This window comes from Micromys minutus (genome assembly GCF_963924665.1).
Source record: "Micromys minutus genome assembly, chromosome: 12".
Lineage (NCBI taxonomy): Eukaryota > Metazoa > Chordata > Mammalia > Rodentia > Muridae > Micromys > Micromys minutus.
In genome coordinates this window covers 32,064,216-32,089,900 of record NC_137981.1, presented here as the reverse complement: position 1 = coordinate 32,089,900, position 25,685 = coordinate 32,064,216, and the positions used below count along the sequence as shown (strand labels likewise).

Sequence of the window (25,685 nt, the reverse complement as noted above, 5' to 3'; positions counted from 1 at the left end):
GCAGAAAATGCAGAACATACCAAGAATAAAGGGCACAGTCCACAGAAAGTGTCTTTCTTATCTTCTACTTAGACCTCCACATCTATTTTCTGAAGAAAACTGTCCGGAGTTAATTTTACTCCCTCAGAGCTAGACTCTCTGTTCTTGAAGAGTGAACTAGTACATTCGAAGGATTAGAAAACAGGATTCTGTTACATTTTACTAGCTGTGGAGACCTTTTAAACTTTCTGTATGTCTAGTCATAAAGTTCTATGCTGAAAAGATAACAATATAATAATACCTGGCTTCCCTGAGGCTACAAATACACATACCTTCACTTGGCCAATGGCTGTCTGGTTGGCTTGTTTATTTGCTTCTTTTATCTAATCATACATTCTTTTTACACAAACTGTTTTTTTTTTTTTTTTTTCCAGATAGGCGCCTTCTATTTAAACCTTGGAGGTGCTCCAGAAGGGCCAGCAGGCACAGGGAAAACGGAAACCACCAAGGACTTAGCTAAAGCTCTTGCTGTGCAGTGTGTTGTGTTCAACTGCTCTGACGGGCTGGACTATCTAGCAATGGGAAAGGTAATATCAAATGCCACAGGCTTCCAGCTAGGTCTCCCTGGGCACACTGAGCCAGTGCCTGTGCTAATGGTCCTGGGTTGTAGTTCACGTGTTACTTGAGCTTTGATTTTAGTAGTACCTTGGAGTTGTTTAAGCTTAATTTTAATTCTTAGTTAGAAGGCCAAATGCCTTTAAATGGAAACAAGGACATTCACTTTGTGCCTCCCCTCTTGTTAGTTTTTTAAAGGACTGGCCTCTTCGGGCGCTTGGGCTTGCTTTGATGAGTTTAACCGGATTGAACTGGAAGTGCTCTCCGTGGTGGCGCAGCAGATCCTTTGCATCCAGAGAGCGATTCAGCAGAAACTAGATGTGTTTGTTTTTGAAGGGACAGAACTTAAGCTCAATCCAAACTGTTTTGTAGCCATTACCATGAACCCTGGCTACGCAGGACGTTCTGAACTGCCAGACAACCTCAAGGTGAACTTGGTATACGTTGGTTCGTCATTTCCGTCTTCCCTTTCCCATGTGGTATAAGGCAACGCTCCAAGCACTTGTTTGTTTGTTGATCCAGGGGCTTGGACTCACACATAAACAAGCCCACTACCACTGAACTGCCTGCCCAAGGCTGCTTTTATTAAACAAGCTTCAGACAGTCTCACTAAATTGCCAAGGCTGGACTTGTAATCCTCCTGTGTCAATCTCTAGAGTAGCCAGCATTCCACATTTACGCATCTGTGCCCAGCTTCCAAACGCATTGTTAGAAGTTCCAAACTATCGAGTACATGTAACTACTGCTGAAAAAATAGTTTGTAAGTAGATGTTGCATTTAGAGAATAAACCTGACTGTCCACCTCTTTGGATCCTGCTTCTGCTCAGCTTTAAAAATGGCCTCCTTTAGTAAGTAATGCATTTCATTTATTATACGCCTCAGGTTCTTTTCAGAACAGTAGCTATGATGGTTCCAAACTACGCCCTCATCGCAGAAATCTCCCTCTACTCCTATGGATTTCTGAACGCAAAGCCTCTGTCTGTGAAGATCGTGATGACCTACAGGCTGTGCTCGGAGCAGCTGTCCTCACAGTTTCATTATGACTATGGGATGCGAGCAGTGAAGGCCGTGTTGGTGGCAGCTGGGAACCTAAAGTTAAAATACCCCGATGAGAATGAGGACATACTGGTGAGTATCGGTTACACATGTCCATTGTGACAACCTCAGGGCAAAGCCAACTTCTTTAGTGGTATCAACCAGGAATTGGACGCAGGAATCTTTCAGCTACGATAGAAATGGTCATTTTAGGTTGCTTATTGTACTTTATGCTTTGTATAAAGGCCTTTAGGTTTGATAAGCATAGTGTTAATTTCTGATTGTGGGGATTCTAGGAGCAATGTAAAATCAGCTGACTTTTGGCTAGCAGAGAGAGTATGTGTACTTGTGTGTGCCCACACATGCAGTAAACATGTAAGTGCAAGCAACTAAATTACATTGTCCTTTTGTGATTTTAGCTTCTTCGATCAATTAAAGATGTAAATGAACCAAAGTTTCTATCACATGACATACCTTTATTTAATGGAATAACTAGTGACTTATTTCCTGGTATTAAACTTCCTGAAGCTGACTACAAAGTAAGTGAACCAATTTACTCTGTACAAAAATTCCACTGTTAGTTCAGTTCCTTACAAACCAATATTAAATTGGGCCTTATTCTGTGTGGATGGTCTTGGAGGGGACTTTGCAGTCATTCCTCATTTTTCAAAAATTTTTGGAATAGATTGAGAAGAACGGATATTAGTTTTTTTTTTTTAATTTAGCAAAATTCCTGTGATTATTATGACCATGAAAATACACAAAATTCAAATAAAAATTAAAATAGGAAAAAAAAGATACTTGGTATAATTTTATTATGACTCTGTTAAGGATTAGTTTGTAGTTTAATATATGGTTCATTTTGTAAATTTTTCATGTATACCTAAGAATCTGTATTCTATTGCTCTTTGGGAAGGATGTTTAGATCTATAAGCTTCATTTGGATTCAAGTGTAATTCAGGTTTGTTTCTTAATCAGTTTGATGTTGGGATTGTGCAGTAAATTATGAGAGGAGAGTGCTAACCCCCTTTACTCTCACTGCCCTGTGATCCATGCCTGCTCTAGAGCCTTAGTGCTTGCTGTGGAGCATTATGTGCACAACACCGGCTGCACTTCTACAACTGCCTTGGGCTTTTTGTTTTGTTTTGTTTTTGAAAATCTGTCAGGGTGGAGAGGGGGGTCAGAAGGGAGTGCACCTTTGTGAAGGCAGATGGAGGAGGAGCAGGGCAGGGGAAAGGAATAACATCTCAAATGTAAATGCAGAGTATCTAATAAGAAAAAAAAAGAAAATCTGTCCGATTTGTCATTGTTGAAGACTTTCAATGTTTTCTTTTCATTATGTTTTATTTTCTATATTCTTATAGTTTTCAGCTTCAAGCTTATATTTTGTTTTTCTAGCCTTTTACTATTTGTAAATATTTATTTACTATTTATAAACAAGTATATCTACCTCTGCTCCCTTTTGTCTTTATTTTCACAGCATATCTTTCTCATCCATCTGGTTTGGCCCTGTGGGTGCTCTATAAGATGAGACATACAGCATATACTTTGGATTTGTGTCTGTCTAATTAGTTCAGTCATTTGGTGCATTTATATTGGACTCTGTAATCCATTTCCATTCAAAGTAATTAAAAAATTAGCTTTGTGTATGTGTTCTGTGTGTGTGTGTGTGTATGCGTGTGTGTATGTGTGTGTGTGTGTGTATGCGTGTGTGTGCACATGCACACATGCATGCCACAGCTCTCATCTAGAGGTGGGGAACAGCGTGCATGACTTAGTTCTCTTCTCCCAGCACGTGGTTCTTAGGGACTGAACCCAAGTTGTTAGGCTTGGTGGGTGTCAGGTGCCTTATCTGCCGAGTCAGACACAAATCAATTATTGATATGAGGAGCGACTCACATTATTTTAATTAATTATTGATATGTAAGATGTAACTCATCAATAACTTGAATTAGTTATTGATATGTACAGAGGAGCTCATGTTATTTTAATTATTGATTTATTTAATTATTTAATTTATTTAATTAATTATTGATATATAAGGTGTAACTCACATAATTTTAATTAATTATTGATATGTACGGAGTAACTCACATTATTTTCATTGTTTTTTTTTTTTTTTTTTTTGCACATTTGTTTTTCCCTTGTTTCCTTTGTTGCTTGAAGGCAATGTGCTTTCCTGAGATTTGCATAAAACATTTACAGCTTGCTTTTTAAAGTTGGTAGCAATGTTACCGTTCACTTAACAGCTGACATTCACATATAAGCAAATGCGCACCATACCATCATTGTCTTTCTTTGTCTGAGGTACCTCACTCAAGACGGCTTTTCCCTAGTTCTGTCTAGTTACCTGTGAATTTCATGATGTCATTTTTTAAAAATAATCTATTGTGATAATGTACCCCATTGTCTTTATCCATTCTTCTGTTGAGGGACATTTAGGTTGTTTCCATTTCTAGACATTATAAACAGAGAACCAATAAACATGGTTGAGCAAATGTCTTGGTGGTAGAATAAAGTATCTTTGGGTATATGCCCAAGAGTGGTATAGCTTGATCTTGGGGTATTGGTTTATTTTTCCTTGTTTCATGTGCTATCCAGCTATATTATAGGTCCTTTCCTTCAGCAGAAATTTAGGTTTTGGGGGAGGATAGGCAGGTTGAGACAAGGTCTCACATTGTATCATTAGGTAGTTTGGATCTCACTATGTAGAGCAGACTGGCCTAAAACTCATAGATATATATCTGCTTTTGCTCATAAGTGCTGGGATTAAAAGTCTGAACATTAAAGGGGCCATAGTGACATGACATAACTTCACATGACATGACATCACATTATATAACATAGTTATAGTTGTATTTACCTAGTATCTTGTGAGGGTTTCTATTGTTGTGATGAAACACCACGGCCAAAATCAACTTGGGGAGGAAAGTGTTTGTTTGTTTGTTTGTTTGTTTCAGATAGGGTTTTTGGGTGTAGCCCTGGCTGTCCTGGGACTCATTCTGTAGGCCAGGCTACCCCTAAACTCAGGTCTACCTGCCTCTGTCTCCTGAGTGCTGGGATAAAAGGTGTGCACCACCACATCCATCTGGAAAGGATTTCTTTTTAACTTACATGTAATATCCGAACTCATCATCAAAGGAAGTCAGGACAAAACCCAAACAGGACAAGAACCTGAAGGCAGACGGTGATGCTGAGGTCATGGATGCTGCTTACTGGCTTGCTCCTAAAGGCTTGTTCAGCCTGCTTTTTATTAAAAAATATTTTTATTGGATATTCTCTGTATTTACATTTCAAATGTTATCCTCTTTCCCCCTCCCATCTCCCCTCCCCCTCCACTTGCTTTCATGAAGATGCTCCCTCTCCTCCTCAGTGCCTTGACATTCCCCTACACTGGGAAAATACCTTCACTGGGCCAAAGGCCTCTCCTCCCACTGATGCTAGACATTGCAGTCCTCTGCTACATATACAACTGGAGCCATGGGTCTCTCCATGTGTGCTCAATGGTTGGTGTTTTAGTCTCTGGGAGTTCTGGAGGGTTTGTTTGGTTGGTAATGTTGTTCTTCCCATGAAGTTGCAAACCCTTTCAGCTCCTTCCAGTCCTATCTCTAGCTCTTTCATTGGGGTCACCCTGTTCAGTCCGATGGTTAGCTGCAAGCATCCTTCAGCATGCTTTCTTATAGAACCCAAGACCACCAGCCCAGGGGCGACACCACCTACAAAGGGCTGGGCCCTCTCTCACCAATCATTAATTAAGAAAATACCCTTCTTTTTTGCCTGCAGCCCACTCTTATGGAGGCATTTTTCTCAGTTGAGGTTCTCTCCTCTCAGATGACGGTTGTAGCTTGGGTTAAGTTGAGTTGACATAAAACTAGCCAAGACAATCAGGATAGACTAATTCATTTCTGAACTTAAGCTCCATCAGAATGATTTGCATCTATAGTGCCTTTAAGGCTCAACTTTTACTGATATTTTAGCTTCTCTGCATATTCATAGTTGCTATGGTATGAAGCATTATCTACCATATTCTTTTGTTTCTTAACCAAAAAATAGAATTTTGACAAACATCATTAAAAAGAATTGTTCTTATTTAAACATATATTCAGTGCTACAATCATTAATAACTTACATTGTTCTATTAAAAGCATTTTAGTTCTATTTATTCTTTTTAATTTGAAAAATTCTTTCTGTGTGGCATAATTTATAATAACACTTTGTAGAAACACATTGCATTTTTATTTTATTTCAGGAATTTTTGGAATGTGCACATGAAACCTGCCAAAAACATAATCTTCAGCCTGTTAAATTTTTTCTTGAAAAAATTATTCAGACATATGAAATGATGATTGTTCGACATGGGTAAGAATATTGGTTATCTGTCATAGTTTAATGTTATTTTAAATTAAACTAAAGAACGAAGAAGCAATAAACTTTTTATATTAAGAAGGCTAGGGAACAAATACCTCCTTTCTTCTCAGTAGCTTACAGCAAAAAGAAGCAGGAGAGGGCATGCATACCTCTAATCCTTCTTGTGAGCATCAAGACAGGAAAGGGGGTCCTGAATTCCAGGTCAGGTTGGCCTGTGTATGAAGAGTCTGCCTGAGAAACTGAAGTAAATGCAGCTTACATTGTTAGGTAACAATTTTGAGATCCACTTGGACACCCAATGGTCCCATTTTCAGAGATGGCTTTACTGTGAGACTAATGGAGTATGGACCTTAGGACCTTGTCTTTAGAGGGAACTGTCCAAGCAGCTATAAACATTTTATGTGTATAACTTATTTTATAAGGTGGATATATAATTTTATATTCATAATTATAGGAATTTTTCTTAAAAGATCTCTTAAAATGTGTAAACTCAATGCTTTTTATAATGTCTTGGACCTAATTCTGCTTGATTTTTGTTTTCTGGGAGGGTCTTTCTAATCAGCTGTTTTCCACAGGACTTGGCTTAGCATTTGAAAGGTCTTCCTGTTTTTGTCTTTTTTTCCTCAACATGCATATAGTAATAAGAAAGAAAAATGTTATCTTTAGTAACTGAAAAATGATTCCAGCCATTTTCTGTTTATTGAAAGTTGGGGTCTAATAATCATGATTGTCAAAAAGTTAAAGACATTTGCATAATGCAAAATTTAAAACATATACTAAAAGGCGGGAATGGTAAACCAATCCTCATGCGTACAGGTTTGAGCACATATATACACTGCTAGACCAGACTCAGGAGGAAGAAATCAGGAAACGTCTCAGAGAATTATAACCAGCTTTTATGCGTTTTATCCTCCATCTGCCCTAAGTATAGTTTTATTTCTCTAAATCCTTGTGGGGACCCTAACCGTCCCAGGTGTAGACGAATCTACACCTCAGCCTGTTTGCATTAAGTCTTGTTCCTCCTGAAATGACCATGGCAACCCTCCTCACCTGCAGTTTCCATTTCTATGCTTAAGTTACCCACAGTTGATCAACTGCGGCCTGAAAATACAAAGGGACAACTTCATGGTTTGAGAGAGAGCACTGACATAAAATTGTCTCAAAGTACAGTATTATAATTATTGCATTTTATGACTAGCTATTGTTATTATGTCCAATTTATAAATTAACCTTTATCATAGTTTTGATTGTGCAAGAAAAAATATAGAATTGCATGCACTTCTATAGTGCTCATGGTTTGGGGTAGCTACTGGTGAACTCCCAAAGGATGGGGGACTTCCATACTGAGAACCATATTAATCCTTCATCAATTTTAATACTGTGATAAAATAGCCCTGTTCCTGATTTTATCCTTTATACTATTCTAAGTTTTCATTGTTGAAAGTTTTCTTAATTTTTTTCCAACATGCATGAGAATCCTACAGGTTTCTGAACGTCTGAGCTCCCTTTATTCTCCTTCACACCCAGAGAGACAGACGTCTTCATGTCCCCTGGGCTCCATCTTTACAGTGCAGAGATGTCTTTCCAGTGTGTCTAACAGTGCTGTATTCACTACCCTTTCCTAGTTCATTAGATAGACTATCTGTCTTCCAAGTTATCTGAATGATTAAATTCATCAAATATTCTACCACTGCATAGAATGGCCAAACATTCATCCTCTGGAAACTGTTAATTTGCCCTGGCTTCTAAGCCAGTGCAATATGTTTTGGTTTTCTTCCATAGGATGGGCTAAGCTGCACTGTTATTTACAATGTAAAGGCTAATTTTTCTCTTTTTGTTGTTTTTTGTTTTTAATATTTATTTATTTTATTTATATGAGTATGCTATAGCTGTTTTCAGACTCACCAGAAGAGAGCATTGGAACTGTGGGCCACCATGTGGCTGCTGGGAATTGAACTCAGGACCTTTGGAAGAGCAGTCAGTGCTCTTAACTGCTGAGCCATCTCTCCAGCCTCAAGGCTAATTTTTCACTTATTCTGTATGTCCATTTATAGGTTAGCAGGGAGAACTCTGTTTATCCTAGTCACAAAGAGTAGCCACATCTCAACACCGCAGATCCTTTTATTGCCAGAGGGGAGACAGCTCCATCCAATTACTTCTTGGCAATTATCTATCTTGAATGACTCATGGGTTGGAATTAGACACCTGATGTTTCTGTAAGAGTAGCAAAGAGGCCTTTATGCCAGGAGGAGGTCTGGAGATTTATGGCAAAGAGCACCTGCAATCCTCATAGCTATTGAAAGCTTTAGAAACAGCTCTTTGTATGTCTTGGTTTCTATTTTAAGAATATAGAGATATAAAATCTTACTGTCATTTAGAGACATTCTATTATATGCTATCTTTGAGAGTGTGGACTTGATCAGTTTAGAAGTTAGGTGTATTTTCATCACATCCGAGGAAACAGTTTAGAAAATTAACAGAGTGAGGTTTTCTGTGCTGGTACAAGTGCTTTGATCAGTCATGTTTTACCATCTTCCCACACAATTCTGTCTGTCGTAGTTTCATGTTGGTAGGAGAGCCTTTTGCTGCCAAGACAGAAGTGCTTCATGTGCTGGCTGACACCTTAACTCTTATGAATGAACGCAACTATGGAGACGAAGAAAAGGTCATGTACAGGATTGTCAACCCCAAGTCCATTACGATGGGCCAACTCTTTGGGCAGTTTGACCCAGTGTCTCATGAGGTAATATACAAGATAACATTCTTTCCTATAAACAGTGCATATTAAAGCAAGACATCAGAAGTATTTCTATGTTTTAAAAGATAAATCCAATTTATTTTATGAAGGAATCTTCTCAGTTGTTTCCTTTTCTCTTCAGTGGACAGATGGTATTGTGGCAAACACGTTTAGAGAATTTGCCTTAGCAGAATCACCTGACCGGAAATGGGTTGTATTTGATGGTCCTATTGATACTTTGTGGATAGAGAGTATGAATACAGTATTGGATGATAATAAAAAGGTAAATCACTATGACTTAAAGCGGAACTTAACCAGATATAATTAAGCAATTCTAGGATTATATATTTAAACTAAAGTGTGTAAAAATTGAATACCTTTATTATCTTTTCAGCAAAGACTATGCTATAGTCTTTTGTTGTTAATAGAATGCAAGTGTGTTATATTCAAGCTACTGTGTTAACATAGTAATTGTGCTAGTCACTGCTCTGGGTCTGGGAAGAGACAACAGGACCAAGGCAGCTCTTATAAAAGGACACATTAAATTGGGTGCTTGCTTACAATTTCAGAGGGCTAGACCATTATGATTGTGATAGAGAGAATGGAGGTGGGCAAGCACTGGAGCAGTAGCTGATAGCTGCATCATGATCCATGGGGGGGAGAAAGAGAGAGACAGGGTGGGGAGGGAGAGGGAGGGAGAAAGAGGAAGAGAGAGGGAGAGGGAGGGAGGAAGAGAGAGAGAGAGAGAGAGAGAGAGAGAGAGAGAGAGAGAGAGAGAGAGAGAGAGAGAGAGACTGACTCTGAGCTTGACATGGGATTTTGAAATCTCAAAGCCCACATCCAGTGACACACTTCCTCTAACAAGACCATACTTAATCCTTTAATATTTTCAAATAGTACCTGGTGACACAGTCAATCAGTTATTTGTAAGTAAGTATTGAAATATATGAGCCTATGGGAGCCATTCTTCTTCAGAAAAATTAAATTGGGCCGGGGAGACTGCTTAGCTGTTAAGAACACTGGCAACTCTTTAGAGGACTGAGGACTCAGGATCAATGTTCAATTCCCAGCACCCAACTGGTGCCTATCAGTTATCTGTAACTCATTTCCTGTCACTGTGAGCATGTGGTGGACATGGGCAAAACACTCCCATCAAAAAGAGTAAGCTAAGTTACTTAAACCTTGTCATTTCATATAGAAGCTTATAGAAGTTAGGAGAAAATAAAAGTCTCATTTCTTTTTTTAAAAAAAGTTAAATACTTTAGTGTTTATCTATAAACATGTTACCCTGGGACTTGATAGATATACAAAGAACTAAACAATGGAAGTCTTATAATATTTCTTTTAATTAAGAGTAAATGGACATAAAATTATAAAAACTGGATACTATGATTTTATTGTATTTGAACACTTTCATAACTGCTACCAAAACAAATATGTATAGAATTCTCTGTACCCCAAGGTTCACTCAAATACCTTACAAGTCAGTATATTTTCTAGAGGTCATCACTTAATAATTAATAAGTGGTTTAAACATGTTTTGAACTTCATGATAGTGGACTCATATTCTTTAGTGCTCTCCAGTTTTGATGAATGTAATAAGGTATTTGTGCTGTTGTTCTCTGTTTCATTCCTTATTCTCTTTTATGTCTACATTAGTATCTACTGTGTGAACATATCTCAGTTTATTTCCATACTTGTTTTTTAGCATTAGGGACTGAATCATTGAGCAGATGTTAAGGAAGAACTCTACCGATGGGCCATTTCCTGCACCCAAGTTTTTTTTTTTTTTTAAATAAATATATAATATGACTATTCTATTAAATAGTGGCTCCATTTAATTAGTATTCAAATGTATGTTTAAGCACTTCATCATTAGTAATCATATTTTTCACTCAGTAGTATTGATCGCACTGAGAGAAAAAAGTAAACAGGCAGGTATTGATGGTTCTGGAAGGAGAGGTTAATCAGCAGAATGAAATGTAAGAATTTAAACTCACACAGAAGGCTGCTCTCACATCAGATGACAGGGAGTGTCATCTGATATGCAGTGTTTGGCTACACAGAGCTGGTGATGACAAATAAAATACAGTTCTTCTGCTGACTTGTGTTCATGAAGTGTTGAGCCTCAGTTCTTTTCAGAAGAAACAACACAGTTTTAATTAGCCATGGTGGAAGCTGGGAAGAAGAGTTGCTTAGCAGCACGTTGTAGCCTGTGGGCTCAACCTGTGACTCCTTTGGAGTCACTTATCAGACATCCTGCATATCAGACATTTACATTACATAGCATCATAACAGTAGCAAAATTACAGTCATTAAGAAGCAACAAAATAATTTTATGGTTGGTGGGGCCAGCACAACATGAGGACATGTATTAAAGGACCACAGCGTTAGGAAGGGCGAGAGCCGCTGGCTTATGGAGCCATAGAGGTATATGTAGGTAGTACTGGGGATGGGTTAATTTAAAGGGCTAGAATTACCGTCCTACCAAAGGCTGCCTTTGTGAAATATCCTCTACAAGTAAGCAGCCCAGGCATAGGTACAAGTGATGAAGCAGTCCTGAAAATACACCAGACTTTAAGGATAATGGTATGCAAATAGTACAAGCACTGAATAGAGAACAGAAGTCACCCAGCTAAGGAAGTAAAACGGGAGAAGTTGGTCTTTGGAGAGGGAGTGAGAATCATAGTCAGAATACATTAGGAGGAAAGACTCTGTTCTCCAACAAAAGGAAAACAGGTGTAGTCGATGTTAGTGGGCAGGAAAACTGGATGGAGATGTGGTCAGTGCTAAGATATTTGAATTGAATTGTTCAGGATTACACAGTTTTTGTTTTTGTTTTTGTTTTTTTACAAGAGACAAATGTCCAGATATGTGGAATGAATGTCCGGAATGAAGTAAGTAAAAAACAAGTGAAGACAGGATGGTCAGGAGCATAAGATGCTATTGCTCTGAAATGCTTACCCTCATGAACACCAGCCCAGTCTAGAAAACTGGGCCAGGAATGGAGGGCTTTGGTAAGAAGATCCTCCAGGCCTAGCAGGTGACAGCAAAAGCAAGGATTGTCACATGGCTGAGTGGTGTCTGGGGGTGGCAGCACAGTAGAGTGAGGGTGACGCTGGTACGGTGTCCTAACTTGAGAGCAAGTAGAACAGTGCTCACTGGTGTCATCTGATACACACTGAAAAGTATTCCAGACTACTTCTCTCAAGTAGAACTCTCTACAATTCTGGAAACGTCTGCACTGTAAAGGTCAGTCAGTCCCATGTGGCTTGTCAACACTTGGTTTGCAGAATTGCTTAGTGTAGTTGAAGAACTGAACTTGGGGCAGGGAGACAGCTTAAAAGTAGAGTGTTTGCCAGCATGCACGAGGCTCTCACTTCATCCTGTGCAGCAAGAAAACGAAGCTGTTGAAGAACTGAACTTTACTTTGACTCTGCATAGCTAATGGCTGCCATACTGTGCAGTGCAACTTTTGCCATTCTATTTTATACCTAACAAGCAGAATTCAGAACTGTTAGATGCTTCATTGTGAGCATATGACTAGACAGAGTAAGCCTAGAATGAAGATTGTAGGAGTAGAGAGGAAATAAACGATAAAAGTGGAGGCTCTTGAGACTTTATAGTGAAATTAATTTGCTATAAGAACAGCTGATAATAATAGTCACTAATATTATTAAATGTAATGATCTCTAAGCCAAGGGGCTTGAGATAAGGTAGTTTTAATAATAATGATGGAAAAGACGAGAATTTGAGAGATAGGATATAACTGATAAATTCAAGTTTTGAACGTATTTGGTAGAGGAGGAAATGTTTTAAATTAAAGAAGTTAAGGAGGCATCATAAACTCAGGGCTAGACTAGGATATTTTCTGGCTTCCATGCATGTTCAAGCCTTTATATACCAGCACATATTTTGTCTATAAACACATCAATTCCATATAAATTTTAAAATATTTGAAAAATATTTGTCTTTAGCTTTGCCTTATGAGTGGAGAAATCATTCAAATGTCCCCTCAAATGAGCCTCATCTTTGAAACAATGGACCTTTCACAGGCTTCGGTAAGTTCTTAACATATAATATTTAGTTTATATTTTGTTTATTCATTTATTGAATTGAATATTTTATTTTGTGTCCTAAAATGGGCTTAGCACTGGAGATAGAGAAATGACTAGGACTCAGTGCATGTTTTAAAAGGATGAGCAGATGCTAATGCATAATCCCAATACACAGTTCCATGTAAGTGCCCAGGGAGCATGGAGGGGGCTGAGATTCCATGGGAGTAATAGGAACAAACCGACCTTAGGACATGTTTGTGTTGAACCTAATTTTGCAGAAGACTCAAGACTTCTTCAAGATTAGCTAGGTTTGGGCATTTCAAATTATGATTGGAAGATGTCTAAGCAAGAATAGGTCTAAGATGGCCTAGGACCTAGCTAAAAATAGTTTTCTGTATTGGGAACACATGGCGTATTTTAGAGTATAAAAAAAAATCCTGAAAAAACTTATAAGTACTAGATATAAGGGTCAGGGATATCTCATGGAAAAGCAATCTTTTTTGGAAATGGAAAAGGGAAATCTGTGCTTTTTCTCCAGCCAGCCACTGTGAGTCGTTGTGGCATGATTTATTTAGAGCCGTCACAGTTAGGATGGGAACCACTTGTGGCTTCATGGTTGAATTCATTGAAAGAGCCTCTGAATGAAATAGAACATCAAAATCTGCTGAAAGAACTTTTCAACTGGCTAGTACCACCTTCTTTAGTATTTCGGAGGAAGAAGTGCAAGGTAACAATACAGTAATTCTCTGACTGACTCCATCTTTTGAAGATTCTGCACTACTCAATCAAATTTACAGTCACAGTGCTAGAATGAATAAAGTTCATTTTTCTTTATCTTGGTTTAATTATTTATTTACTATTTGTTTGTTTATTTGTTTTGGTCTTGAACTCACTATGTAACTGAAGAGCACCTTGAACCTCTGATCTTGCTGCCTCAACTCCCAAATTCGAGATTATAAGCATCTTCCTTACATACCCAGCCTTCATTGCTTTTTATAATGCTTAAATTACAAATAACTTAAAAAGCTTAAATTTAGCTAGAATATTTGTATTAAATCATAGTTCCTAGAACTTTAAAAATCCCAAGTACTCCCTATATATTTTTGATTATTTTATTTATTTACATTCCAAATATTGTCGTTCCCCCCCCCCCGTCCCTGAGTTTCACCTCACTCCAACTCCCCTTTACATCTGAGAAGATGCTCCCCCTCTGACCCACTTAACACACACTCCCAACATCTCTCTTCCCTGGGGCATTAAGACTTTATTAGATTAGGTGCATTCTCTCCTACTGAGGCCGGACAAGGCAGTCCTCTGCTACTTATGTACCAGGGCCATGGACCAGCCCACATATGTTCTTTGGTTGGTGACTTAGTCTCTGGGAGCTCTCAAGCATCCAGGTTACTTGATACTGTTGGTCTTCCTATGGGATTGCCATCCCCTTCAGCTTCTTCAGTCTGTCCCTAATTTCTTCCATAGGGATCCCTAACTTCAGTAGAATAGTTGGCTTTTGTAGTAAGATCTGATGATTTTTTGAATTTCCTCAGTTTCTGTTGTTATGTCTCCCTTTTCATTTCTGATTTTATTTGGATTCTGACTCTGTGCTCTTTAGTTTGGCTAAGAGTTTATCTATCTTGTTGATTTTCTCAAAGAAACAGCTCTTAGTGTTCTTGATTCTTTGTATTGTTCTCTTTGTTTCTAATTGGTTAATTTCAGCCCTGAGTTTGGTTATTTTCTGTAGTCTACTCCTGGGTGTGTTTGCTTCTTTTTGTTCTAGAGCTTTCAGATGTGCTGTTAGGTTGCTAAAATAGGATCTCTCCAATTTCTTTATGAAGGCACTCAGTGCTATGAATTTTTCTCTTAGCACTGCTTTCATTGTGTTCCATAAGTTTGGTTATGTTGTGGATTCATTTTTGTTAAATTCCAGAAAGTCTTTAATTTCTTTATTTCTTATCTGACCAAATTATCATTGAGTAGAAAATTGTTCAGTTTCCATGAATATGTAAGCTCTCTATTGCCTTTTTTTTTATTGAAGACCAGCCTTAGTCCATGTTGATCTAATATAATGCATGGGATTATTTCAATCTTCTTGTAGCTGCTGAGGCCTGTTCTGTGACAGATTTTATGGTCAGTTTTGGAGAAGGCACCATGAGGTTCTGAGAAGAAGGTGTATTCTTTTGTTTTATGGTGAAATGTTCTATAGATATCTGTTAAATCCATTTGGCTCATAACTTCTGTTAGTTTCACTGTGTCTCTGTTTAGTTTCTGTTTCCATGATCTGTTTATTGAAGAGAGTCGAGTGTTGAAGTGTCCTACTATTATTGTGTGGGGTTCAATATGTGTTTTAAGCTTTAGTAACATTTCTTTTCCATACGTGGGTACCCTTACATTTGGGGCATAGATGTTCAGAATTGAGAGATCATCTTGGTGGATTTTTTCTTTGATGAGTATGAAGTGTCCTTCCCCATCTCTTTTGATAACTTTTGGTTGAAAGTCTATTTTATTGGATATTGGAATATGACTACTCCAGTTTGTTTCTTGGGACTGTTTGCTTGGCATCTTATCTTCTATGGTATCTTCTATGCCTGAGGTTCTCTCTTCCATCTCACTTGTGTTCTGGTTATGGCAGACCTCATGGGAGTCAAGTAGGATATGGGGTAGGGGCAGGCATGTGGATTTGGCACAGGTTCTGGTGGAGGTATAGGCCAGAAGGATGATCCTTCCTAAATTTTATAAAAATTGTAGGTGCTTGAGAGATGCTTGGTGGTCAAGAATACACACTGCTCTTGTAGAGGACCCACATTCCCAGCAGCCATATTGAGTGGCTCACAACTGTCTATAACTCCAACCCCAGGGGCTCTGGTGCCCACCTACACTCAGATACAAGCAACATGTACTATAACATAAATAGATTTTAAAATATCATAAATACATGTCTTTATAAACTTAGATGAGTGTTTAGTATTTTACAAACTATCTTTATGCTGTTCTATTTTATTAAGGCTTTCATTACAAATTACTACAAATGTGGTGTCTTAAATAACAGAACTTTACTTTCTCATGGTACTGGAGATTAGAGACTGGTATCAAGGTGTTGGGAGAGCAGTGCTTCTTTGGATATACTAAGAACGAGCCTTGCTTTGTCTTCGAGATTCTGGTGGCTCCAGTGCTGTGGTTCATGGCTACATAACTCCAATCCTTCCTTCCACTGTCTCATGGCCACCTTTCTATGGCATTTCTCTGTAGCACCGGGGTCTTGGATTCATAGCTTTGATAGTACATAGTGATGTTGTCATCTCCAGACTCTTAATTACATCTTCAAAGATCTTTTGCCATAGATTCTTGGTATTATTATATAAAAGAGTCTTTTGGAAGACCACTGTTCAGCAATAGTGAACACACTGAGCTAGATTTAAATAAATATATTAGATGCAGAAAAATACTCAATTACTTCCCATCTTAAAATATGGTTTTAGAAAGAGAAAAGCTATGGAATTTACAAAACTAGACAGTTCACATCACAAAGATTATTTGTGGTGACTTCATGGAGAAAATAAAAATTCCTAACAGTTTTAAATCCCTAATATTGTAGAAATAAATAATGTAGAGTAAGCTCTGCCTTTCCTGGTAACAGTGATGGTTTCTTTTCACAGCTGTCAGGGTTTCTATAAGGGGCCAGCTCTAAAGTGCACTTGGTTTATTTCCTCCTTGGCAGGCTTTTATTTGTCTTCCCACTCTTCTTCCTCCAGCCATCTTCTCACCTCAGCCTTTTCTGTATAGTAGCCTCAGTTCTGATCGCATTCCCTGCATGAATCATCACAGGAGCGTTGCTCTGGTGCAGTCTGTATCTTACAATTAGAGTGAAAACTGTAGATGCTCAGCCACCCTGTTTACTCCCTACTTCAAAATCCTTCTTTGGAGGCCTCAAAGTGGGAGAATCTCATGAGTGTCTGTATCTACTTGTGTATGTCACATAACTCCACTGCCTTACACATCCTACACACCTCTATTTACCTAACTTATTTCCCTTGAAAATTCAGTTTATCTTCTCCTCTGGGAAGGTTGTATTTATCTTTCCCCAGGTTCCCTGGAACTAATTTCTGGGCCTATTTCTACCCCAAGTGCTTTAGCAACATCTTTCTTCTGAGACTGGCTCCTTTATATAATTATCTCACTATATTATAATATCCCTGTTTTGTCTTAGAGTTGCTCCCTTTCATGTCTCTTATTTCTACTTCTCCCAGCTTGCTCTATGACTATCTAAGTATATAATTAGTCTTTCATCAACATAGAATAAGTAACTGGATGAATGGATGCAGGAGGCTTCATTTCTGCTACTCTTAGAACATCACTTATTCTCTTGTATATCGTTACCATCTATCAGAGGACCGAGCATAAGAATGCATCATGTACAATTTGTCATACACTAAACCAAACTCAAAATCTTTGAGAAATGTTTTTTATTGGGCCTGCAGTTTATTCTCTGTAAGTTTAAATCTTACTAAAAAGCATATCAATACTGCATATGTTCTTATTCATTTTTCATTAAATATTTACTTTTATTTCTTCTCCAAATAAGATGGAAACAATTTTAAAACATTTTATTATTTTCCCTTTGCAGGAACTGATTCCTACAAGTAACATCAATGCAGTTGTGACACTCACACGCCTCATTGAAATACTGCTCTGCAATGTGGTGAAAAATGAGCCTAATAGCAAGCACATTCGTGTCTGGACTATGGTTGGTTTTATATTTAAAGTGGTTTTAGACACGAAATCAAGTATGGTCATAGAAAAGAATGTTTATATGCAGAAAGACCTTGGTAAGGTCCAGAGCAGGTTCTGACGACCATTGAAGAGTAGCTGAGGACACTAAGTTGGTCTGACGTGTACTCTGATTCTAAAACAACTCTAAAGGAAATGAAGTCTGTCAGAGTGGACTCTAACTGTGCTAGTCTTTGTGAAATACCTTATGGGAATAATCCCTTGATGAACTGATACAGTATTAAACTCACTTTCTTTAGTGTAATTGATTTTTGTCTTAGTGCTAATCGGGAGTATAGGCAGCCTAGAAACTACCCATGAAGACTGGGAGAAAGTATCCGACCAGATAGGTGGATACAGGCAGAACCCATGGAGGATTATTTAGGACACAGTAATATTAGTCTTTGTTAGTTAATGTCTGGAGTTCAAAGAAGACCAAAGACCATGGCAATAGTGCACAGAAGTTATCAAAGAAAGACAAAAAAAATTTTTTTGGTTTAGTTCCACATCTTTTAAAAAATTAATTAATTGCTTTACATCCCAAATGCTGTCCTCTCTCCATCTTCTATGAGATTTAGTGTACCCAGTTTTATGTTGTGTACCTGGTCTTGAGTTTTGTGCAGGGTGATAAATATGAATTTAGGGCTGGAGAGATTGCTCAGTGGTTAGAGCACCGACTGCTCTTCCAGAGGTCCTGATTTCAATCCTAGCAACCACGTGGTGGCTCACAGACATCTGTAATGAGATCAGATGCCCTCTTCAGGTGTGTCTGAAGACAGCTACAGTGTACTCACATATAATAAATAAATAAACCTTTTTTAAAAGAGCTTTCTTTTAAAAAAATAAATTAGCAAATATGGAGTTATATGCATTCTTCAGCCTAAAGACATCCAGTTAGACCGAAAGAAAAAAATGTTTAAAAATCTTTGTCCCTGTCTATGACTCATTCCAATCTACCACCTTGTTTTTATGCACCTCCCCTTCTCTTCCATTCTATGGCAGGAGTGTTTCCCTCTCATGTTTCCTTCCACCTTGTTGCTACTAAAAATATCTACCAGGGAGCTAACACAGTGGGCAAAGGCATCTGCTGCTAAGCCTGACTCTCTGGGAGTCACGCAGGTGGACAGGAGAATCAGGTGTTACCAGTTGTCCTCCTACCTCCACAAGTGTGCTTTTGTGCATGCTCGAGCACGCACGCGTGCACACACACACACACACACACACTCATATACAAACAAATAACTAAAATGTAATATGATTTTTTTAAGTTTAGAACTCTGTCTCAGATACTTCCTATTCCAGGCTTCCAGTCAACTCTAATCGCCTGCTTCTCTCCATCCACCCTTCACACATGTGTTGTGTCAAGTTGACTTACCTGTTTTCTCCTTATGTTTGGAGTTGTCTTTTCAGAGTTATCTTTTCATATTCTTCTACACTATCATTGTTTGCTTTTATATAACTGTTCCTCAAATAGTTCATCTCCAGAAAATTTTTGCTCGACTGATAAACCTGAACTCCCAACTTTATCAAATGGTTCAAAATAACTTTATAAGACTTATGTAGATGGATTTATGAATGAAATTTTGAAGATAATATTTTAGCCAGATTTTTTGGCATTTGCACTGAATACAATTTAAAAGGAAAAAAGGATATTTTCCACTCAAACCAGTCCTCCCAGTCACCCTCGAGGGAACTACTGTTAGTGCTCCACATGGCCCTGTAATGACATTTTACACATAGTCTTTCCTGTGTGTGCACTGTATATGTGTCAATATACTATATTTACTAATTTGCATCTCACTTGCTGTTTATCTTGATTTTTCCATGTCATCATGATAGTTAAATCATTTTTAAAGCTGTATATACATCAGTGTGTGTGATATGCTGTAAATAACCAGAATGCCTGTGGAAGAAATAGTAACATAACATATATTTTATACATACATTATTTTCACTGGTACAAATTTATTTGAGGATAAATTAAATAAATGTCCCTAGGCCATTTGTTTAGACATTTAAGTTTTTTAAATCTCTATTGCCAAAGAAATGATTCTTGATATGCTTTATCTAGACTCAGTTCTTTCTTCTGTCTTTGCTTGACCTTTCCAAGTACTTTAATCAGGTCTTAATATAGCTGTTTCTCCTAAACTTTCTTTAAAAGGTAATGACCATAAGACAATCTTTTTCACCAACAGGCCTCCTTTATATTCTCTTTGATTTGGTCAATTGGAGCAAGTTGTGATACAGATGGTCGTCTTGCTTTTGACAATTTCCTAAGATCCATTGTAACAGGAAAAAATGATGAAGCCCCAATGCCAGTCAGTATCAATAAATGGGAATGCCCGTTTGATGAAAAGGGGCTGGTCTATGACTACATGTATGAGGTATGACCTAAATGTGTATTGAGATGTGAACCACATAGCCTGGGTCATCCAGCACAGTGCCAGCATGCATAGCATTTGGGTTTTCATCAGAGGGTTTGTACTCTGATGGAGAGATGCTTAGTTCTGTCTCCTTACTTCTCCTTGTAGAACTCGTTCCCATATTGTATGATGTTGTGTGAAATTTTAGAGTACTTTTCCACTCTGAAAGAATTCATCAAAGCCTTCTCTTTTTTTTGAGAATTTTATACACGATTACTTTATTTATTCATTTCCACTCAACATTTTGTATGCCCCCATTTCCTCCCACACCCCATTCATTCCCTTTTAAATTCATGTCATTTTCTTCAATTATTATTATTAAATCCATTTAGTGTTGCTGATATTTATGTGTGTTTATAAATGACTACTTTGGATTGGACAAATTCTAAGAGCCCAAAGGCCAAAGTTTACCTGTCTGCTATCAAAGCCTTCTTTAAAACAGAAAACAAGATTTAAGTAGAGCCTTGGTTATAATTCTACCTAAATTACAGAAATCTGGACTCAACTCAGACCCAACCAGCAGTGAAAAACTAACTCGTTTACCCACAGACACAGAATTTTAAGAATTTGACCAGAAAGTTTATCTTGATTAGTCCAGTAGAAAGCCATCAAAATAATCACTAAACAGTGAATATTTCAGTAGCACAAGCATATTTTCTAAAAACTGAAAGTAAACCTCAAAATTCAGTTTAAATAGGCAATTGCCTCTGAGAAAGAGAAAGTTGAGAACTATTCTTTTTCTTAACCTATCTTTGTTTGCTTCTGTTTTGTTATTCAAGACTGAGTTTCTCTGTGTAGCCCTGGCTGTCCTGGAGCTCACTTTGTAAACCAGGCTGGCCTTAAACTCAGAGATCTGCCTGCTTCTGCCTCCCAAGTACTGGGACTAAAGGTGTGCACCACACCTGGCATCATTTTCTTAATCTAATAAAACTTTAAACTCTAAAATACATGTTTCTAAAGCTTCAGTATGACTCTAAAAGTTTTTTTTTTTTAATGAGTTACTAGGCTGATGAGATGCCAATGAGTAAAACCACATGGCACACAAACTTGAATATCTGTGTGTTCCACAGTGGAAGTCGAGGATGCAGTCCCCAAATCTATCCTCTGACCTCCACATGCATGCTGTGGCACCTGCTTGCCTGATAGAATAGGAACACTGGAGCAGGTACGACCCCTGCTTCTTTGCCAGGAATTAACTTTTATAATCTGATAGGAGACCTGGGGATGGACAGGGGAAGAGAAGACTGATCAGGAGAGACAAACAGTGGCTGAAGCTGTCACTGACGAGAAAACATCCAGATAGCAGCACATTTAGCCAGTAGTTCAAAAGAACCTCAAGACTTTAATTGTTAGTATAATCTGTTGATTATCTTAGCTGAACAGCAGCCTAGATCAAAGAAAGAAATGGCAAACAAAATCAAACGATGTTTTATTTTTACCTTTTTTTGCTCATTTACTTCAAAAAAAACATGAAAGATACAAACCAAAATCTAGCAAGTTGTAACTTAAGTTACACTAGAATGACTTTGAAATACTCAGTATATGCAAAAGACCATATTAAAGGCATTTTTGGGACCATTAGATAGTAAGAGGATATGAATTCAGTCAGGCATGGCAGTGCATGCCTTTTGTCCCAGAACTCAGAAGACAGAGGCAGGTGGATCTCTGAGTTCAAGGCCAGCCTGGTCTACATAGCAGGGCTATCTCAAAACTAAAAGACATAAACTCTAGGTTTGTTGAGTTTATGATAAACTGATATTTATATTCTTTGAATTACTATTAAAAATCAATGGCATTGAGTAGTAGATCATGATTATCTATTAATCTGCTTTATGACTTAAGATATTACTTACACTTTATATGAATTATGATATTTCATTATAAAGCATGAAAAGACTAAAGTTTTAATTTGGGGGGTTCATTTACAATATTTAAAATTTTACGTGTATTGGTGTTTTGCCTGCATGAATGTCTGCATACTGTGTGCATGCCTGGTGTCTACAGAAGTCAAAAGAGGGCATCAGATTCCCTGGAACTGGAGTTAGTTGTGAGCCAACATATGAGTTCTGGAAAATGAATCTGGGTCCTCTGCAAGAACAGCCAGTGGTCTTTTCCACTGAGTCCTCTCTCCCTGATTTAGAACTTTTAATAAAACTTTTCAAAACCACAGCGAGCCCCTTTTCCTGTGTTAATGATCCCGGAACACCAGCTCTGGTTGTGAGTGTATGGCCTTTCCATGTTATCTCAAGCTGCAGATTTTTACTGAGCAGCTGCCTGTTGCCCATTTGGATTTATTCTTCTACAAATGACATGTTTTTGTCCTTTACCTGTCTTTCAACTAAATTAACTTTTCCTTGTCAATTGGTAAAAATTTATTGTGTCTTATAGATGCTAAGTATTATCTAAGTCTCAAGTTTTGAAAAGCAACTGTTGTGAGTGTTGAAAGGATTCTTTCAGATGTAACAAGTGTACAGTCACAGGACTTTAAAACACATTCTCTTATAGCTAAGAAAACGAGGTCGCTGGATCCATTGGAACGAGCTAATCAAAACTTCTGATATAGAAGACAGACGTGCCAAGATTCAAGATATCATAGTCCCTACAATGGACACGATTAGATATACTTTCCTAATGGATTTGTGTATTACCTATGCAAAGTAAGAAATTCTAAACATGAGTTCTAAATGTAACCGTGCCATTCTAATAAAGACGGCAGTGTTTTTCTAAGTAAACTTGGAGTTTTAGGCGACTGAGTCAATGTCTGTGAGCTAATTAACATGTTTTAAATGATATCTACTGTTATTGGAAAACCTAGAGTTCAACTCTTTTTATTACTCCAAGATTTTAACAGAAGAATAGTTCATTGCCTCTTAAGTAACCAAAAATCACTTGCAGTGTTATTATTGAAAAGCTCTTGGACGGAAAATGGCTCAGTCAGTAAAATCCTTATTTCATAAGCATGTGGAACCAGACTCCATATATAAAACAAAGAGTTCAGGTTGGTATAAAGCCAGAAGCATGGTACACACTTGTAATCACAGCATAGAGAGATGGCAGACAGACAGGCGTATGGGCCAGCTAGCCTAGCCTGCTTGACAAACTTCCAGGGAAGAATCCTGTCTCAAACAAAACGAGGAGATGCCTAGGATACTACCAAGGTTATCTCCGAGCTCCATACATGCATTATGCCTGTGCCTACATACACATTGATATGCACTTAAACACAATTGTATACATACACACTCGCGCACACACCCACACACGCCACAAGTTTATACATTTTACATACAAGTTCTGTGCCACCAGACTAGTAGGGCAGTGAACTTCTGGAGTTTTCTCCTGTCTTCTTTCCACTCCATGGCAGCATTAGGATTATAGACACAAGCTAGCAGGTCTGATGTTCACATAGGTTCCAGAGATCCAAACTCAGGCCATAAGGTTTGCATGGCAAGTGCTTTTACCTGCTGAGCCGTCTCCTTAGACCTTCCTTTCCTGGTCTTTCATGCACCGTTATAAATGTGTGGATTATTAGAAAGGAATGGCTTGACTACTATTTAAGGGTTTGAAAATATGTACTTGTGTTTCTTTCCATAAAAATGCTTTTATACTTTCTCCCATTTCGAATTATGTTGCTTATTGTTTTCATGAAGGCCGCTGCTTTTTGTGGGTCCCACTGGTACAGGAAAGTCAGTGTACGTGAAGGATAAGCTAATGAACCACTTGGAAAAGGAAAAGTACTTTCCTTTCTATGTTAATTTCTCTGCACGGACCAGTGCCAATCAGGTTCAGGTGAGTATGAGGCCAGATGATTGGGCCTATAATTATCACACTTTATCTTATTTGATAATATTAAAGTATTTAAAGCTCTATGTTAAACATACAGCTTTACAAATCTATGAACCAAAAGATAACACTTTCGTATATTAGCACTTAATTAAGATTTGTAACTTTTATTTACTTACTTATTTTTTTGGCCTGAGAAGCAACAATTGATTTAATTGGAGAGGAAAGTGTAAGAGACACCCGTGTGTGCACACAAGAGTCGTGGGTGACATTAGAGAATATTCCGTTGTTCTTTCTATGCTCTTCTCTGTGGCTTTGGGGTGCACTTGCTGCTCACAGAACTGGTTCAGCCCTATTTCTATTGTTTTTAGCCAATAGATTTGCCATAACTTCAAAGTCTTCCAGAGTTACAATACTGTAGAATTTTTAAGTAAAATAATTTTTGTATTCAGTTTTACAAAGGACAAGCAAGATTTTTTTAAACAGTTAGAATAATGCTGAGCAGTGATAGCACACACCTTAATCCCAGCACTTGGGAGGCAGAGGCAAATAGATCTCTGAACTTGAGGCCAACTTGGTCTACAGAGTGAGTTCCAGGATATCCAAGGATATACAGAAAGATCCAGTCTCAAAAATTCAAGCCAAACCAAACCAAAAACAAAACTAAACAAACAAAAAGCAACAAACAAACAAGACCCTCCCCCAACTAGAAATCTAAAACAGCATGCCCATTTGTGTTGGATATAAAATCCAGCAAGGGGTATCCAGTGTGAAATGTATTATAGAAGCATACAGACATTACATTACATGTGATGTAGGCATGACATGTACATACCTGTTATGACTCTTAAGTGCAGAGAAAGTTTTCAACAGATATTATTTGAAATGATGCTTAGTTTAAAATTTAGTTCAAGTAAAAGTAACTCAACATTTCTTTTTAAAGATTCTTCAGGCTTTCTTTTTATGTTAACTATTCTTATGTTATTGACTAATTAAACAAATGGCAGCTACTACTGCTGTCCCATGGGTATTGATTTAAACAGTGATAATAACTGCAAGGTTGTAATACCATCAGATGTAAGTATGCTTCTGCCTTTTTAAATTTGTAGAACATCATTATGGCTAGATTGGACAAAAGGCGCAAGGGAGTATTTGGACCACCAATGGGAAAGAAGTGTGTAGTGTTTATAGATGATATGAATATGCCTTCACTGGAGAAATATGGAGCCCAACCTCCTATTGAGTTATTACGACAGTTTTTTGACTGTGGACATTGGTAAGTAATTTAATTGAAGTCTTAATAAGCCATGCTAAAGTCATATCTTTTTCTGTATTTTAGTTTTTTAAAACAAAATGGTATATTTTCCAAGTTATTTAAAGAAAGTGATTCTTGGTCAGATTGTATATATAGAAAATGTGGAAGAATTTATTCTATATCTTCTAAGACTGTTTATAGCTGAGTTTCAGATTCATAATAAATCCTGGGAGAGTGCAGAATTTTCATTTATCTCTTCCCTCACAAATGCCTCACCTTGCTTACCACCCTTCTCAGCAAGTGGCAGGAGTCTTCCAGTTACCAAGCATGAATCAATACACCATTATAAATCTGAGTTCTTGGTGTTGGGCTTGCTTTTTTGTTTTATATGGTCTATGAGTTTAGAAAATGTACAATATCGCTCATTCATAATTTTGAGGACATACAGAGCTCTATGCTCTGTGTTGCTCTCCACTTCCCCTGACACTCACCAAGCCCCGGACAACCAATGATTCTTGTATATTTCTACAGTTTAATCTTTCCCATAACATTACTATGTTAGTAAACGTTTTGTTGCACTAACAAATAGCTGAGTCAACTTACAAAGGAAAAAAAAGCTTCTGTTGACTCACGAGTTTTACAAGTTTCAACTCACAGCCAGCCTTCTT

The 25,685-nt window shown here is 37.7% G+C and overlaps 1 protein-coding gene across 1 annotated transcript in view; it reads left to right on the top strand.

The window, feature by feature from the left end:
• Positions 1-25,685, top strand: part of DNAH12 (dynein axonemal heavy chain 12) — a gene marked incomplete at both ends in the record, with an annotated part of 152,272 nt that overhangs the window by 54,988 nt on the left and 71,599 nt on the right. Inside the window, 14 exons of the mRNA XM_080926847.1 lie at positions 414-566; positions 783-1,022; positions 1,477-1,722; positions 2,049-2,168; positions 5,879-5,988; positions 8,557-8,740; positions 8,877-9,017; positions 12,712-12,795; positions 13,331-13,519; positions 17,414-17,533; positions 19,752-19,940; positions 22,485-22,636; positions 23,630-23,768; positions 24,872-25,038. Of these exons, the coding sequence (XP_080782973.1) occupies positions 414-566; positions 783-1,022; positions 1,477-1,722; positions 2,049-2,168; positions 5,879-5,988; positions 8,557-8,740; positions 8,877-9,017; positions 12,712-12,795; positions 13,331-13,519; positions 17,414-17,533; positions 19,752-19,940; positions 22,485-22,636; positions 23,630-23,768; positions 24,872-25,038 (2,234 nt within the window). The remainder of the gene's footprint in view (positions 1-413; positions 567-782; positions 1,023-1,476; positions 1,723-2,048; positions 2,169-5,878; positions 5,989-8,556; positions 8,741-8,876; positions 9,018-12,711; positions 12,796-13,330; positions 13,520-17,413; positions 17,534-19,751; positions 19,941-22,484; positions 22,637-23,629; positions 23,769-24,871; positions 25,039-25,685) is intronic.